At 43.9% G+C, this 18,339-nt stretch overlaps 1 protein-coding gene across 1 annotated transcript in view; it reads left to right on the top strand.

Moving 5' to 3' along the window:
• The window catches only part of LOC136709755 (AT-rich interactive domain-containing protein 1B-like), a 252,591-nt gene that overhangs the window by 172,630 nt on the left and 61,622 nt on the right, over positions 1 to 18,339 (top strand). The window contains exon 5 of the mRNA XM_066685236.1: positions 10,348 to 10,591. Coding sequence (XP_066541333.1) covers positions 10,348 to 10,591 — 244 coding nt within the window. The remainder of the gene's footprint in view (positions 1 to 10,347; positions 10,592 to 18,339) is intronic.

Below are 18,339 nucleotides of genomic sequence, written 5' to 3'. Positions count from 1 at the left end.
ACCCGGAGGAAACCCACGCAGACACAGGGAGAACACACCACACTGCTCACAGACAGTCACCCGGAGGAAACCCACGCGGACACAGGGAGAACACACCACACTCCTCACAGACAGTCACCCGGAGGAAACCCACGCGGACACAGGGAGAACACACCACACTCCTCACAGACAGTCACCCGGAGGAAACCCACGCGGACACAGGGAGAACACACCACACTCCTCACAGACAGACAGATTTATTTATTTATTTATTTATTTATTTAGGGAGGGACTTTTGTATGTTGTTGTATATGAATTATGTCTAAGTAACCCTTACTATCACGGTTCTGCACGGGTTCTTTAGTAAAGGAAATGGATATAAATAGAAGCAGGACACCTCTAAGATCCACTAGAGTGGAATAAGTGTTATTTCCATGGTTAAACGGTTCTTGTTGGAAAACTGATTGTTTGTGACTCTTGAAAACCCTTTAATTAAAATGTAGCACCAGAATGGGTGCCATTGTTTTTACCAGTGCTTCTCTGTAGGCGTTTGGCTAAGACTTAACTCTTTGGTAGGTGTTTTTTTTTTTTTTTTTTTTTTTTTAATGAAACTCCATCACTACCCTATTGTTCACACATTCCATGGTGTTTTTGTATTTATTTAGTTTGGTCATCACAAAATATAATGTAAAACAATGAGGGTTTAACACAATGCTAAATCCAATGCTAAGGCACAAAAGGATGTGTCTCAGACATGTGTCGGTCTGATTACCTTGGTCCTGAAGCATCTTCAAAGCAGGTGTCACTGAGGTGTTGTGATTGTTGTAATAGTCGTGCTTGTTGTCTGGTAGAATCTCACTCTGAAACCTTTCACATAAGCGCTGCCCCGTGGTCATTTTCAGAGGTGTGGTTTTGCTGACCACTCCGTAACTCTGTGGCCCTGTGAAGGAGCCCTTCTGAAAGTTGAGACTCATTTTTCTGTGGATTGAGGAGGAACAGAGCACTGTCTCCCATCTGAATGCTTGTCATTTTACCTGATGTATTAGTGAGATCTCCTTCTGATGCCCTTCAGCATAAGAGCTCGGTCTCCTTCAGCAGCAAATGGAGAACACTACTCCACAATAAAGGGCAGCCAAGAGGGACAGGGGCTGACTTTGGTCACTGAATCATCTTCAAGTGTTTGCGAGCCTGAGACAGTGTAGGAGAGCTTCTTCATGGAGGACCTCAGAGAGAGAGAGAGAGAGAGAGAGAGAGAGAGAGAGAGAGCAGGGAGTATTTCTTTCTCAACCAGTGTCTCTCAAATGTGGGACGACATGGAAAAAGGACACAGGCAAAATTAGAAAGAACCTCCATCTTTAAGGCTGAAGGTTTACAGTAGAACACCAGTGTTGTAGATGGTTATCTTGCAAGGCCTGGGTCCTATGTATTTCTTCCCTGTATGTTGCTCTCTTTCAGAAACAAGCCCATGCTGAAACACTCTTTATAACTTCAGAATAAATGGGCGGGGCTAGACTGCTGCATGTAGAATTTTTTGATAAGCACAACTCAACCAAGACCTTAAAGTGACCTCCTTGTATCTACATTCATTGTCCATTCTCTCAGCTCCACTGACCATATAGAGGAACTTTGTAGTTCTAAAGTTACAAACTGGAATCCTTCTGTTGCTCTGCATACTTTGTTCACCCTGCTTTTCAGTGGCCACCATCAAAGAGTGGTGGTGGTAGTGTGCTGGTATGTGTTGCACTGGTATGAGTGGATCAGACACAACAGCGCTGCTTGAAGTGCTGAGAATGAGAGTAATATTTGCTGTGTGCGGGTCCTGACCTTTGAATAACAGGGTGAAGGGGGGCTAACAAAGTATGCAGAGCAACAGATAGTCTGCAGTCAGTCACTGTGGAACTACAAAGTGTTCTGTTTGTGGATACTGGAGCTGGACGGAGAGCAGAAATAACAGGTCGCTTTAATGTTTTGGCTGATTACTGAGTACACAGTGAAGCATAAATATGATAAGTGGAGCTTGTGAAAGACACACACACACACACACACACACACACACACAAATAAAAAGGGCACTTTAACATGTTTTCCACACTCTCATTCACAGTGGTTGCTCTCTAAAGATCTACCCACTGAAAGGTTCTTTAGGGAACCCAAAGTCGTTCTTCTCTGGCATCGTTCCTGCGGTTGGGTGCCTGTGTTCGAGAGATTTTTTTTTTAATTTTTGTAAAGTGGAGAGGACAGGGGAGGAAGAAGGAGCTTTAGGCCAAGAGCATTAGATGTTGCTGACCCTGTGGATGGGCAGCATGGCACAGGGCCAGTTGTGGAGATTTGTGAGAGAGCTGGATCCTCCACTCAGAGAGACTCAGCAGGAGAGCACCGAGGAGCAGAGAGAACTCTCTGACTTTGAAGAGTGCTCCACACTGCCGCCCTGAGCAGGAGGAGAGTGTCCGGTGCTTTCACACACGGTTCACAGGTTTGGAGAATGTTCCTCTGCGTCTGGGCTTCTAGCAGATGTTTGGATGATTCTGTATTTTAATGGGCTTCAGTTGTTTGAAGAGGAATGCAATGTGTCGTGCTGTGGGCTGCACAGTGGAGCTACAGGTAGTTTCACTGTCACACAGCTGCAGGGTCCTGAGGTCCTGAGTTTGATTTCACTTCATGCCACTGTTTGTGAGGAGTGTGGTGTGTTCTCCCTGTGTCTGCGTGGGTTTCCTCCGGGTGACTGTCTGTGAGGAGTGTGGTGTGTTCTCCCTGTGTCTGCGTGGGTTTCCTCCGAGTGACTGTCTGTGAGGAGTGTGGTGTGTTCTCTCTGTGTCTGCGTGGGTTTCCTCCGGGTGACTGTCTGTGAGGAGTGTGGTGTGTTCTTCCTGTGTCTGCGTGGGTTTCCTCCGAGTGACTGTCTGTGAGGAGTGTGGTGTGTTCTCTCTGTGTCTGCATGGGTTTCCTCCGGGTGACTGTCTGTGAGGAGTGTGGTGTGTTCTCCCTGTGTCTGCGTGGGTTTTCTCCGGGTGACTGTCTGTGAGGAGTTTGGTGTGTTCTCCCTGTGTCTGTGTGGGTTCCCCCAAGTGCTGGGTGAATGTGTGAGTGACTGAGTGACTACGTAATGCACCGGTGCCCTGCCCTGTGTGTGTTCATGCATTCTACCAGTGATTCTTGTTAGAGTCTGGGCCCACAGTGCATGACCCAGCAATGAGGTGAATGAATGAATTGAATTGAATGAATAAGTGGATGGATGAATGCATGAATTGATAAAAGGATGAATTTGTGGATGGATGGATGGATGGATGGATGAATGAAAGAATCAATGGATCAATGGAGGGATGGCTGGATGAATGGATGAGTGCATGAAAGAATTGATGAATGAATTGATGGATGGATGAATTGATGAATGGATTAATACACGGATGGGTGGGTGAATGAATTGATGGATGGATGGAGTAATGGATGGATGGATGGATGAATGAATGAATGAATGAATGAATGAATGATGTTGCAAAGTATAGATTGATGAATGGATGAGTGAATGAACCTGCTTTCCTCTGCAAAGTGCTGCACAGACTCACACACAGTGAAACTCACCATGAGTCAGAAAATCATAACACTTTTTTAAACCTAATGTTACATATTGCCAAATGAATCAGTGTGTCAGGGGGGTGTCTGAGCTCACTGAGCATTTTCTCCTCTACAGTAGGATGAATGGTGGAAGTGAGAGGTGAAAAAACAAACACTATAGGCTTAAATAATCCTCCCATTAACTAGTGCACGATGATGGAATCAAAAATGAGACATTACACTGTGATGGAATATTAGGTGAAATGGAAGTGTCCGGAACTGGGGTAGAGTTACACACGTCCAGTGCTAGGTGTCAGCCAAAGGGGCATAAAGCCCTCCAGGGTTGGGCTGTGGAGCAGTGGAGCTCCATCCGTTTGGGCGTTTAGCACGTTCATCTCTCAGCACTGGGTTCTTGGTTCTCTCAGTGTCTGTGTGGGTTTCCTCCGGGGTCTCACAGTCCAAAAACACGAGTTTAGGTGAATTGGCTTCACTAAATAACTCTTCTGGACTGTGTGAATGAACGTCTGTATGTGCGTATGCCCAGATATGGACAGTCACTCTATCATGGGTGAAATATTTTCCGAGGAGTTTGTGTGTGGAGTCTTCCTGCTCTCGGCCAATCAGACGATTCTGTGTCGTTTTGTTTGGGTTTAAACTGATTGGATGATTTAGGTTTGAGTAAGAATGAACCAGTTAGTGCAACACACTGGGAAAACTGTCCCGCCGTCTGAATATCCCTGAACTCATCACTCCCACATGGTTGATCTACAGATGTGAAGCAGCTGTAATGTTTGTCTGGTGCATGAGTAAAGCCAGGAAGTCAAATGCTCTGGTTCTGTTTGTTTATGAGTAGCTCATTGATGTAGCACCCAGAACTGTCCCTGACACAAGAAAGGCTCTGATCTCCCTGTTACAATGATAGCATCACAATGATTTTGAAGCTACAATTGTAAGGTAAAAATACTACCTGGTGTTCCTTGAATACCCTTCTTTTGAGAAGAATTGTTGGATAAGCAGGTGTCCTCATACATTTGGTCATATGATGTATGTCATAGTAGCTTCTAAACACAGTTAAATGTTTCACTGTCTCACTGCTCACAGTGGGTTTAAATTCTTGGCAGTTAATGCTCAGAAATTCTTCTTCGGTTCCTGTGGAGCCGGCCCAGTCTCGCCTTCGTTATTTGTTCAGTCTCCAGCCAAGACTACACTGCTCCATTTTTCTAAATCTCACCTGCTGAATTAAAGCCCCAGACAAGGACAGAGCAGAGTCCCTCTTCCCTTCCTCTCAGCGGGGGGCGTCCCAGACCGCTGACTCAGACGGACTCATGGCCGGGTGAGACTCGTGCTGCAGTGGGGCGAGGGGTGCAGGCCACTGGCCCCTTGAGATCAGCACTAATGAGTGTGGACAGCACCAGCCCACTGTGTTTATTCATGACCTTCTACCTCTGTCGGCCGGAGTGAGAAATCCCCTGCCTGTGGGGCACGGTAAAGTGGCAGTGTGCTGACTCTCTCACACTCTCTCACACACATTCTCTCCCCCTCTGTTAATCACACACAGACACACACACACGTACACACACAGTGCCCTCGGGCAGTCAGATCATTTCTGGCCAGAACACTCATGCACTCACCTGCTAATCTGAACACAACTGTAGGTGCAGATCGCACTGCTGTGAACTGCACTACTCTATTACACTTTACTGCTGTGCTTTTACGTGTGGTTTATGTACACTGTTGCACACTGGAAGTGGTAGTTAACTGTAACGTATGCCTTTAATGGAGTGAATGTGATCTTTATTTCACACAGCAGTTTTACAAAACGTATCTATGAATCTTAACATACTAAGTCCACCTTAAAAATGTGTATTAGAATGTGTATCATGAGGTGACTGTCTGTGAGGAGTGTGGTGTGTTCTCTCTGTGTGTGCGTGGGTTTCCTCCGGGTGCTCCGGTTTCCTCCCACAGTCCAAAAACACACGTTGGTAGGTGGATTGGTGACTCGAAAGTGTCCGTAGGTGTGAGTGTGTGAGTGAATGTGTGTGTGTGTGTGTGTGTGTGTTGCCCTGTGAAGGACTGGCGCCCCCTCCAGGGTGTGTGACCCACTGCGACCCTGAACTGGATAAGGGTTACAGATAATGAATGAATGAATGAATGATACCATGAGACTGGTGATATTTTGGGGAAATGTGGTGGTAATGACTTAGCAGTGTTACCCAGTAGCAGCTTTGATGCATTTATACCTAGGTCAATTAAGGGGCCATGCCATACAGTTATTCAGTATTTTAAATTGTTCTCTGATGTCTACATAGATGATATTTGAGTTTGGTCTGGGTTTACAAAAATGCAGGTTGACACATTTACACATTTACAGCTCTGTGAATCTGCCCTAGACTAAAACAAGCTGTTTTGCTTTATTTTGCAGGCTCAAGTGTAATATAATGATCTCTGCTCTGATTGGCTGTTTTATGGTGAGGCACTGCAATGGCTCACACAGAATGAGCAAGGCAAATTATATCACTAGGTATGAGAGGTGTGCAATGGAGCATTTAGGCATCCATTTACATATTGTAACTATGAAAACCATGTATCACCAAGAGTTTGGTTTTTCAGGGACATGATTAAACTATTTCTCTGAAAGTAGGGGTTAAAACATGGAATCATTGGGCACGAGGCGGGAATATACCCTGAAGTGGGCACCAGTCCTTCACAAGGCAACACAGACACACACATTCACTCACACACTCACACCTACGGACACTTTTGAGTCGCCAATCCACCTACCAACATGTGTTTTTGGACTGTGGGAGGAAACCGGAGCACCCGGAGGAAACCCACGCAGACACAGGGAGAACACACCAACTCCTCACAGACAGTCATCCGGAGGAAACCCACACAGACACAGGGAGAACACCACACACAGACAGTCACCCGGAGGAAACCCACGCAGACACAGGGAGAACACACCACACTCCTCACAGACAGTCACCCGGAGCGGGAATCAAACCCATTACCTCCAGCTGTGTGACTGTGACACTACCTGCTGCGCCACCGTGCCACTGATGATGATGTATAGTTTTAAATTCTCCTGCAGGACTATCCTACATCAGCGAGCCTTTATGCCCCATGTTGTTTTCTCTATACTCATCCTTCTCAGGAATGCTTAAAAGATTCCCAGTTTATCTTTTGTTGCAGTAAACAAAGGCTGTGCATGGTTAGTTATTGTTCATTTAAGTGCAGGTTAATAATACAGCTTTCTCAATCTTGTACGGCCCTCTTGAATTCATTTAATTTCTCTAAAATTCCATAATATTTTTATTTTTAGGTTTTAAACTGTTTTTCTTTGTTATAATTTATCAATAGCAAAACAAACTGTGTAATTATTAACTGTTTGTCCAGTGTGTGCAAGCCAAACATTGTGTACGACCAGCAAACATCACATCACACATCAGTAAATTGTGTAACATTCAGGATACAGTTTGCTGATCCCACTCTTTGCTGGCCGTGTTTCGACCAAGAGGCCAGTAGACAGCTGCGGCCTTGCCCCAGACCAGAAGAAGCAGCAAACCAGACTTGGCTGTGATGGCGAACGCCAACCACATCACTCTATCCTGTGAGTGGCGGGTTGTGTGTGTTTATTAAGAACATGTTGGGGTTTGGATTGTTTTAGATTTCTCATTACAATGCGTTTCCTTATTCATATCTGAATCCCATTTGATTCCTCATTTCCTCAATTCAATCTGTGTTCTTCGCATCATGGAAACCGTAGAGCCCCAAACGTAATAACTCGTGAAAATGAATGGCTGATTACTAATTACTAATATAATCAATAGTGCCAGTCCTGGCTGAATACAGGCTTTGCATTCTATACCAGGCAGTACCCTACTACACTGCAGCACCGTATATAACGTGATATTTATAATATCAGGTCATGAGGCCAGTGTAGAATCTCTGTATCATGCTCTGCCTTACCCTTTCTGTGATGCGGTGATTTTGCAGCTCAGTGTGTTGTTGTATTTCTGTCTACTCCTGCTGCCAGGCTGAGGACACCCAGTTGCCTGATATTTTATGCTGTAGTTTGTATCATGCTCTGACAAATAGTACCCTACTGTATTACAGTGGTTTGTATATTGCTGTGTTTAGGTCTAGTTCATTTGACAGGTTGAGTGTTCCCACAAAAATCCTGCTTGATGTTTCTGCCTCTGTATCATGCTCTTCTTGTATTGCAGGGTTTTGTGTATTGCTGGGTATTGCTGTGTTTATATGACAGGTGGAGGGTCTAGATGATGTTGAATGCTGTCAGTGTGTGTGTGTGTGTGTTTTGTGGGTGGCCAGCATTTCTGCAATTGGACAGAAAAGCAGCTGAATGCGCCGACTCCTCCCCGTCTAGACTGTTTGACCAGAGCGATGGCCCTCCATGCTTTCTCCCAGCATTCCTCATTAATTCACATCTGAGCACGCTCCGAGAGCCTGTCGGTGGGGCTTTTGTGCGAAGCGAATCTCACTCCTCTCAAAATTACAGTGTAGCATTTCCCTCGCTTATTGAAATGCTTTTAGCCGTGTGTGTGTGTGTGTGTGTGTGTGTGTGTGTGCTTGGCTTGTTGTAAGATGTTCCCTGATGCATTGCGTGGCTCCTGAGTGACAGTTTTTCCTGACAGCAGTAAATGGGGGAGGCATTGGTAACAACACAGGGGTGTCTGGTCCAAAAAATGACTGTCCCCTTCAAATAGTGCGAGAAATGTGCGAGTTATTATATAGGGTTCCGGGTATTTCAAAGTAAGTGGCTATTATCACCTCAATATTTTTCTTATTATGACAATTACATGCTTCAGGAGCGAATTAAGTGATACAAGATGCCAACTGGGAGTAGTTGACAGCTATTTGGAGACTCAATGCACAGAGCAATTTGCAACAGAGCGGCAAACAAATTGGATTTGGGCCACGTTGGAAAACGACCCAAAACTCGTTGAAAATTTGGACTGGCTTGGTTCTTGCTTCTGCTAACACCTCTTTGTGTAATTGCCCGCTTTGACAAACATTGCCTAACATGTCCCGCCACCAGCAAACACAGCCCTGCACCGACACACACTTACGGAATTAAAAAAGGTGGATATCAATGCTGAGAAATACACAGAGATCCAGAGAAACACCTGCAATAATACACACAGGATTGAGACTAGCAGCTCATTCTCACCCCACCTTCAGCTGTGATCTCAGACTTTGCCTTCGTGCCCTCCGTAATTGCAGTAAAGTCTAATAGCTACAAATACCCCTCGAGGCTACACTGTTCAGCGCAAACTGTGATAGGTGTTTGATGAAGCTGTTGTTTTAGTGATCGACATACAGACACCATATTCATATATCTGTTTTCATTTAAACGAATGCCTGTGTAATCCTCATTATAGCCATGCAGGCAGAAAGCTGTTATGTACAAACATTTATGTAAAGCATTTGTTGAATTAAACCTTTACTCATCAGATGGAAGGGCTTGTGTCTGGACTATATTCAGGGTGCTCTGGAACTACCCAACCAGGTGTCAACCACGTTTCTTTGACCAACTTGGCAACATGAGTACCAGTGTTCTCACGAAGATATTTCACAGGGCGCAAACCTTTGCTGTAAATGGACATTTTCCACTGGTTTTGGGTGGGGTTGGGGGGGTGGTTATATTTTGATTTAATAAAATCACAGTTGCCAAACTATGCAATAGATAACGTAAAATGACAAATATGTTACACATAAATGCTTTACACCTGATACTAGAAGAACATTATGCAGAAGCCTCAAAATTTAAATATTGTCGCTGTCCAATGAATAAAATGTATCTGTCACATGAATCATTCCTACCGAACTGAATAGGAGTCATTAGCAGGTTTATTCAAATCGAAACACAATCAAAAGTCAAACGTAATCAAATAAACCAGGAAGACCAAGGTGAAGAACATTAACCAAAGGGAAAATCAAAAGACCAAATGGTGTCCAAAGCCAGACGTCAATAAAAGACTTCAATCGCACAGAATTACAGACTGAGGTCCAATTCTACTTCACAACCGAATGCACAAAACAGTGTGCTTACAAACAAATGAGCTGTTAATTACAGAGAGGTACAGAAACTAAACTAGTGTTCTGGTGAGTGTGACCTCTGGTGGCTTGGAGGAGAACCAGCTTGGGCGAATGTGACTGTAGCTCCAAAAGTAGTAAATTAGTAGTAGGAAAAAGCCTTCTTAACTTTCAGTGGGAGTCAATGTAAAAAGATTTTATTCCAAATAACCTTTGAACAGTTCTATTGCGCCATTCATCATGAAATTGTTATACAACGTGGAGGACAGCCGTTGTGTTGTAGTACATTAAAACTCCACAAAAAAGAAGATACATGTTTTTCATTGGACAGTGAGTATATAATACTATAATTATGATTATATGTTATATATTATAATTATATGGGATTATATAATAATATAAATGTATTGAAATTATAATTATATAATATGTATCAGTAATATAATTAATGTATAAATAATTTCAGCATTTAAGGTTTCCACATATTTTCTTTATATTACTTCTTCCAGTCTTTTCCACAGCCTTGTGTTCAGATTGCCAAATTAAATCTAGAATGGTATTTTTCCAACCCCCCAAAGTTCAGTCCTAGAAGTTGGTTGCATTTTCTACATCTACCTATCCAAGTTAAGACCCATCGGTTCATAAAACCACTGCAATGCATTAACTTATTGCTTCTAAATCAGTCACAAAACGTAAAGCATCGCAAATAGCGATACGCAGATGTATTTATTTGTTGTTTATTTACTTCCCCCATTCCAGGACCTGTCCGGCTCCATCGATGACCTCCCCACAGGGACAGAGGCTGCCCTCAGCTCAGCGGTCAGTGCCTCTGGCTCCAGCAGCAGTCAGGGAGAACAGAGTAATCAGGCCCAGTCTCCATTCTCCCCTCACACCTCTCCACGTCTCTCCAGCATGCGCAGCGGACCCTCGCCGTCACCGGCCGCCTCGCCCGCAGGCTCCGGCCAGTCCCTCTCCGGACCCATATCCCCTGCCAGTGGCACAGGTACAGCCCCAGCTCCTGGAGAGGATCTGATTATATTTGACTTTGTTTTGACTCATGTCCCTTTGACAGTACGTTTGTATAATGCAGTATTAAAATATGCCCCCGGTGCAGTCGGTGTGCCTGCGTGTTCGTATTATAATGGATCAGTGAGTGGAGGTTTTTTTGTGCTGCCCTGTTTTTTTTTTTTATCAATTTGTAAAGGATGCTCCCTGCTGCCTTTATTGCTGCATGCACTGCAGTTCTTTCTGAGTGAGCTTGCACAAATATTCAGAAAGCAGTTCTCAAGTCTGGAAGATATTATTATTGATCAGAGTACCAATACAAGGCAGCTGAAGTGTGAAGTATATTCATGCATGCGTTTTCTTGCTGGTAGCACAAGATGAGGTTTTGGCTCATATTCTTAACATATCAGAATAAACACACAAGTAGCTCTGGGAAATCACATTATTATTAAAGAAGAACAGATTAAAAGGCATTTTTCTTTGCTTCTGTATTACTTAAAGGGCGGCACGGTGGCGCAGCAGGTAGGTGTCGCAGTCACACAGCTCCAGGGGCCTGGAGGTTGTGGGTTCGATTCCCGCTCCGGGTGACTGTCTGTGAGGAGTGTGGTGTGTTCTCCCTGTGTCTGCGTGGGTTTCCTCCGGGTGACTGTCTGTGAGGAGTGTGATGTGTTCTCCCCGTGTCCGCATTGGTTTCCTCCGGGTGACTGTCTGTGAGGAGTTGGTGTGTTCTCCCCGTGTCCGCATGGGTTTCCTCCGGGTGACTGTCTGTCAGGAGTTGGTGTGTTCTCCCTGTGTCCGCATGGGTTTCCTCCGGGTGACTGTCTGTGAGGAGTGTGGTGTGTTCTCCCTGTGTCTGCGTGGGTTTCCTCCGGGTGACTGTCTGTGAGGAGTGTGGTGTGTTCTCCCCGTGTCCGCGTGGGTTTCCTCCGGGTGACTGTCTGTGAGGAGTGTGGTGTGTTCTCCCCGTGTCCGCGTGGGTTTCCTCCGGGTGACTGTCTGTCAGGAGTTGGTGTGTTCTCCCTGTGTCCGCATGGGTTTCCTCCGGGTGACTGTCTGTGAGGAGTGTGGTGTGTTCTCCCCGTGTCCGCGTGGGTTTCCTCCGGGTGACTGTCTGTGAGGAGTGTGGTGTGTTCTCCCCGTGTCCGCGTGGGTTTCCTCCGGGTGCTCCGGTTTCCTCCCACAGTCCAAAAACACACGTTGCAGGTGGATTGGTGACTCAAAAGTGTCCGTTAGTGTGTGAGTGAATGTGTGTGTGTGTGTGTTGCCCTGTGAAGGACTGGCGCCCCCTCCAGGGTGTGTTCCCGCCTTGCGTCCAATGATTCCAGGTAGGCTCTGGACCCACCGCGACCCGTAACTGGATAAGCGGTTACAGATAATGAATGAATGAATGAATGTATTACTTAAAAGAGAAGTCCTCCATGCACTTTTACGTAATGTGTAGTTCAGCTTAAAAGAAATGAATTGCTGGTTTTATTTAAGGAATCCATGTCAAAGCACTTTGTACTTCCACAATTACAAGCTGTAGTCCACCTGTCAGTTTGACTTCATAGGACCCCCATAGAGCTGGTGTGATTTGGGTGGTGGATCATACTCAGCGCTGCACTGACCCTGATATGTTGGTGGTGTTGATCAGTCACTGCAATGCTGCTGGAGTTAGACAGTCTCACCATTGTAGATGTAAAGTCAAATAGCTTATTGTTATTTGATATTTTTGGTTCAAAAACTCCAGCAGCACTGCTGTGTCTGATCCACTCATGCCAGCACAACACACAACAACACTGCACCACCATGTCAGTGTCACTGCAGCTTCTCTGTGGACTTGTTGAAAGGGTGTATAGGGGCGAACAGAACAAAGTATGCAGAGAAACAAATGGACTACAGAAATAATCTGAGATAACCAGGAAATACATATGATCGAATATGCAGATACATTTTCCATCCCTCCCGTGTATTCCTTTGTCAGTAGGAGGAGAGTATGTTATCACATGAATTAGATGGTAATTAGGGCTGTGCATACATGTGGAAGCCTAACCTATAAATAATTATATAAATACATATTGTAAATCAAATGTATATTAAAAATGACAATAATAACTGTAGAATTCAAATGGTTAAAGAGCTAAATATAAAAGAGATAAATGAGAAGATTAATGCAGAAGATCAGCTCCGTATGCTTAATTTAATTACCACAGAGGGGGTTTGTTTAAACAATTAATCAGCCTTTGATTCCATTATTTCTTTTTCATCTGCCTTTGCTGCCGGTTGTGAACAACTGCTTGAGTCTGCATCTTCACTCCCGATGACTCCACGATAACTACCACTGTTTGGAGTGTGGCACAGTTTGGCTTAGGGACTTATCTGGCTTGTAGTTCTGAACAGATTTATGTTTTGGCTGATATACAGTGTACAACACATTGTCATGAGTGTGAAGCGTTGGAGATGCAGAAGCATGTGCTGAGGTGGACAAGGTTTATTAAACACACAGACCTGACCTGAAACCATCTAAAAACAGGAAACATACACATATACATACAATGAATGACGACCAGGACAGGGCTTAAATAATAGGAGACAATAGAATGCACCTGTGGGCTCAGTCGTGAGACTGAGGGTAGAAATGTGACCAAAACACAGAAGCAAAACAATGGATCCTGACCAACATATTGTGAATTCTGGATGTTTAACTGTTTAGAATGCAATATTATTATTCCATGATTTATTTTAATACTTGCTGTTCAGTAAGTATGTATTATTTAGTAATTGCTATGCAACTGCAGGTTAATTTGTGAAATTATGGCCATAGGAAGTAAAGTGTGGCCATAGAACCCTGCAAACTCAGTAACATTCATTTTCATTTTTTATTTTCCGAAAAAAAAAAAAAAAAAAACGTAAATACAAGTTAATTTTTCATTGTTGTGATTAAACAAGGCGTTATCCATAGCCCAACCCAGTAAACATTTAGCCGTTGATTCAACGTTGAAATAACGTAATGACTGCCGTCTAATCAACGTTCTCTTAAGGTTGAAAATGAAAGTTGAAAAGACGTCCAAACACAGACATTGAAAAGACGACTATTAGACGTATTTTGGACGTCCATTGACGTTATTAATTGGTCCCGAAATAAATTACTTGTATAAAACGCATTTTGGACGTCCACTGACGTTATCGATTGGTCACCACTTAACTAACTTATTAAGATGGATTTTGGACGTCCGTTGACGTTTAAAATATGTCCTTGACGGACAGACTACTTTTAGACCTATTTTGAACGTCCAGGGACGTTCCTTGTTTAATGGGAAGCAGCTAAATCAGCATTTGGTGCATTTTTCCATTGCCTTTATCACATATTTTATTATTTTCTGAGGGAATAATTTGCAGTGTTATTTTACAACTCCAAAAATTCGGTATTAGTAGTCGGTTGCATTGTCTGATTCCTATGGTCCCAAGATCATAATTTTAGATCCTATTTTTCTCAGTTTATAACCATCTTCCTCGTCTAAAATGTGTTTCTGTGGATGATCTCTGAATTGTGTACTACAGTGCATATATTTAGAGTTTAAGGGGTTAATCCTACAGCCTTATGTAGACTTTTTATTTATATCGTTAATTAGAATTGCTGCATGTCGTTTGGAAAGGCGTGTCAAGCCTCGTCTCAGTTGCTGAACTGGAACGGTGCGGGAGCGGTGTTTACAGGTTGGCAGTGATTGTGCGGCTGGTGCCATTTGTGTTTTTCAAGCTTTGTTCGTTCACGTGTTCTTAAGGGGGAATCCTGGAGGAATTGTCTGTGGCTGTTGATGATGGCCATATGCTGCTTCTCAGTTAAAACAGATACGTGATTATTTTAAAAACAGCAGATTTGTGGAGAAACTTGTCTACATCTCGGGCCTCTGCGGAATAAGCGAGCGAGTCCTGAAATTGCAAAGTTAATGAATTTCCGTCAGGTGTCGGACGCGAGAGGATGACACTTGGATATGAGATGCAGATGTGGATCGTCTGGCCCTGGCGTCCTCCCTGATGGAGGCTTGACCAGTGCAGAGCTGTCAGTCACTCTGACGAGGCGGGACCAATGCATGAGTGAGCTCCTGAAGGCTGCGTGTGACTGGCAGATGCAGCGATGGTGGCGTGTGATTGACGTTAATGAAAAGCAGCCAGCGGATTCTGACGCGAACGGTGTTCAAACCCCTTGCTGCAATACAGATGCAGCGCGGCAGGAGAGAAAATATAGACCCGTCAGGATTAATCACACTGCTGGAAATATACTTCCAGCAAAAATACGTCTTTACGTGAACCTGAGAGTAACATACGACACGTGCAGTTGTTGCTGAGGGAACGGTCATGATTGATGAGCCATAAAAATGTATCACATTATCTTATATTCAGCTCGGAAAACAATAATTACAGGTGCTGTTTATTTATGGACAGCAGATTTTTGTTTCTGTTATGTGCCATCGGGACATCTGGCATTCATAATGTTCGTATATAACACTAGTTCTTTCCATCACCACAGCACTCTTTATTTTAACATTTAACGTATCCCAGTAAACATTTAGCCGTTGATTCAACGTTAAAATAACGTAATGACTGCCGTCTAATCAACGTTCTCTTAAGGTCAAAAATGAAAGTTGAAAAGACGTCCAAACACAGACATTGAAAAGACGACTATTAGACGTATTTTGGACGTCCATTGACGTTATTAATTGGTCTCGACATAAATTACTTGTATAAAACGCATTTTGGACGTCCACTGACATTATCGATTGGTCACCACTTAACTAACTTATTAAGATGGATTTTGGACGTCCATTGACTTTTAAAATATGTCCTTGACAGACAGACTACTTTTAGACCTATTTTGAACGTCCAGGGACGTTCCTTGTTTACTGGGATTGTACTACTACGTAACCAGACAAGGAGTCGGAGAGAGCTTGAGCTCAAATAAACAAACATCAGTTAGTGCTGCCCTCTAAAGGTGATTTTTAAAAACATCAACTAAACAAACATCACTCACCGCTGCCCTCTAAAGGATTCTACTAACAAACATTAACTAAATTAAGTCTATTACACAGGAATTACACAACCCAATTTACCAATATGCCTAGTGACATATTAGCGGTTTTATTAAGTGATGTATAAACCCAGCATTATTACTGTTAAGAAAGTCAGATATTTTTGCTGAAATTTGTATTAAATATCATAATACTGGCTTTTAGCCTTCCTCCTCTCTCTCTCTCTCTCACACACTTAGCTCTGTTTCGTCTCCTTTTCTGAGCCATGAGTTGCGCTGTAACATTAGTTTTCTCTATTAAAACTACATTGAAATATTATAAAAAAGTAAAAGAGAACAGGTTCTTCTCGCCAGTTTGTCCTGAATACCACACTACCCCATTATCTCCGACCCCAAAAAAAGAGAAAAAGGAAATTCATTCATTCAAGCGCTTATCCAGTTCAGGGTTGCGGTGGGTCCAGAGCCTACCTGGAATCATTGGGCGCAAGGCGGGAATACACCCTGGAGAGGGCGCCAGTCCTTCACAGGGCAACACAGACACACACACACACATTGACTCACACCTACGGACACTTTTGAGTCGCCAATCCACCTACCAACGTGTGTTTTTGGACTGTGGGAGGAAACTGGAGCACCCGGAGGAAACCCACGCAGACACAGAGAGAACACACCAACTCCTCACAGACAGTCACCCGGAGGAAACCCACGCAGACACAGAAAGAACACACCACACTACTCACAGACAGTCACCCAGAGGAAACCCACGCAGACACAGAGAGAACACACCACACTCCTCACAGACAGTCACCCGGAGGAAACCCACACGGACACAGAGAGAACACACCACACTCCTCACAGACAGTCACCCGGAGGAAACCCACGTGGACACAGGGAGAACACACCACACTCCTCACAGACAGTCACCCGGAGGAAACCCACGCGGACACAGAGAGAACACAGCACACTCCTCACAGACAGTCACCCGGAGGAAACCCATGCGGACACAGAGAGAACACACCACACTCCTCACAGACAGTCACCCTGAGGAAACCCACGCGGACACAGGGAGAACACACCACACTCCTCACAGACAGTCACCCAGAGGAAACCCACGCAGACACAGGGAGAACACACCACACTCCTCACAGACAGTCACCCGGAGCAGGAATCAAACCCACAACCTTCAGGTTCCTGGAGCTGTGTGACTGCGACACTAACCTGCTGCGCCACCGTGCCGCCCGAAAAAGGACATGCTACGTTTTAATTTTATTTTTGTGATTACATTTTAAATCAATAGACATTACTAATATAAATATAATTCCATTATGTTGCTCTTACATCATTTTTTTTATTGTACATTTAAATATCGTATCATTTAATATCCATCCATCATAGCTTCATCTAAAGAAGGGACAATGTGATTCATTATGATTAATCACAGCTAATTGTGTGATTAAGTTTTGTTTTTTAATCAATCAATCAACAACTCTAAAGAAAACAATATTCTCTGCCACTCTCTCTATGTCTTTTTACTAACAGATACATTTTCTCACTGCCACTGTCTAATGTCGCGTGCAAAACTGTGGCCTATTCACTACATAGTGCACTATTTTGGGGTTCTGACATTTGACATTTGACACTTTCTGAAAACATAGTGGACAATTTCGAGTGCACTCAAATAATCCCACAATGCACTGCAAAAAATAAAACCTGCATGTGGTGGTATCTAAAATCATTCACTATCCTCATAAATACAGTTCCTAATAATAGTACACTAAATATTCATTCATTCATTATCTGTAACCCTTATCCAGTTCAGGGTCGCGGTGGTTCCAGAGCCTACCTGGAATCATTGGGCGCAAGGCAGGAATACACCCTGGAGGGGGCGCCAGTCCTTCACAGGGCGACACACACACACACACACACACATTCATTCACACACTCACACCTACGGACACTTTTGAGTCGCCAATCCACCTACCAACGTGTGTTTTTGGACTGTGGGAGGAAACCAGAGCAGTACACCTAATAGTGATTAATATGGGGAATAGTGAGTAAGGAGCCATTTTGGACATTGCACAAGCGTGTTGTCAACAAATATTATTCACTGCCGGCATCTGAAGGTGATTTTTGCAAACAGCAGATAAACAAATATTGCACAATGACTCAGTATTAACAAATACGTTGTTGTGTCTGAATGAATATCAGAGTCATTATCAGTATCTGAATCAATATCGTAATCTAATGTTATTTTTTTCGATGCATATCAACTACCCTGACAATGGTGTTGAATAATTAAAGTGCTGTTAGCCAAATGCTGTAGAGCTGTGTAATCTGAAGTTTATGGTTTGAGCTCTGAGCTCTGTGTTAAGGCTGAATCTAGTAAAACTGTGAATAACCATGACCCAGATGGAGGCTCTCACTTTAGCCTCTGGTCTGGCCTATATCACAGCCCTGGGCTCTGGGTGTCCGAGTGTGACGAGCTCCACACCTTACTGCCCCAGCACTGGACCTGTCAGCAGCATCCCAGCCTCTGGGGCACCCACAGGACAGCAGCAAGAGCTCAGAGCTCAGGGATAGCCTTCATCTGCATTCCTCACTGCACAGAGTGGAAAGACTATCTGTGTTTTTACACTGTTAGCCTCGGTTCCCCTCTGTTGACCTTTGGCCTTTCATTGCAGTCAGCTGCCAGACAGATGTCTGATTTTGGTTCTGATATGAGAGCCTCTAATTCTATTTTT

This window comes from Hoplias malabaricus, chromosome 1 (genome assembly GCF_029633855.1).
Source record: "Hoplias malabaricus isolate fHopMal1 chromosome 1, fHopMal1.hap1, whole genome shotgun sequence".
NCBI classification, from domain to species: domain Eukaryota; kingdom Metazoa; phylum Chordata; class Actinopteri; order Characiformes; family Erythrinidae; genus Hoplias; species Hoplias malabaricus.
This window is presented reverse-complemented; position numbering and strand designations above follow the sequence as displayed.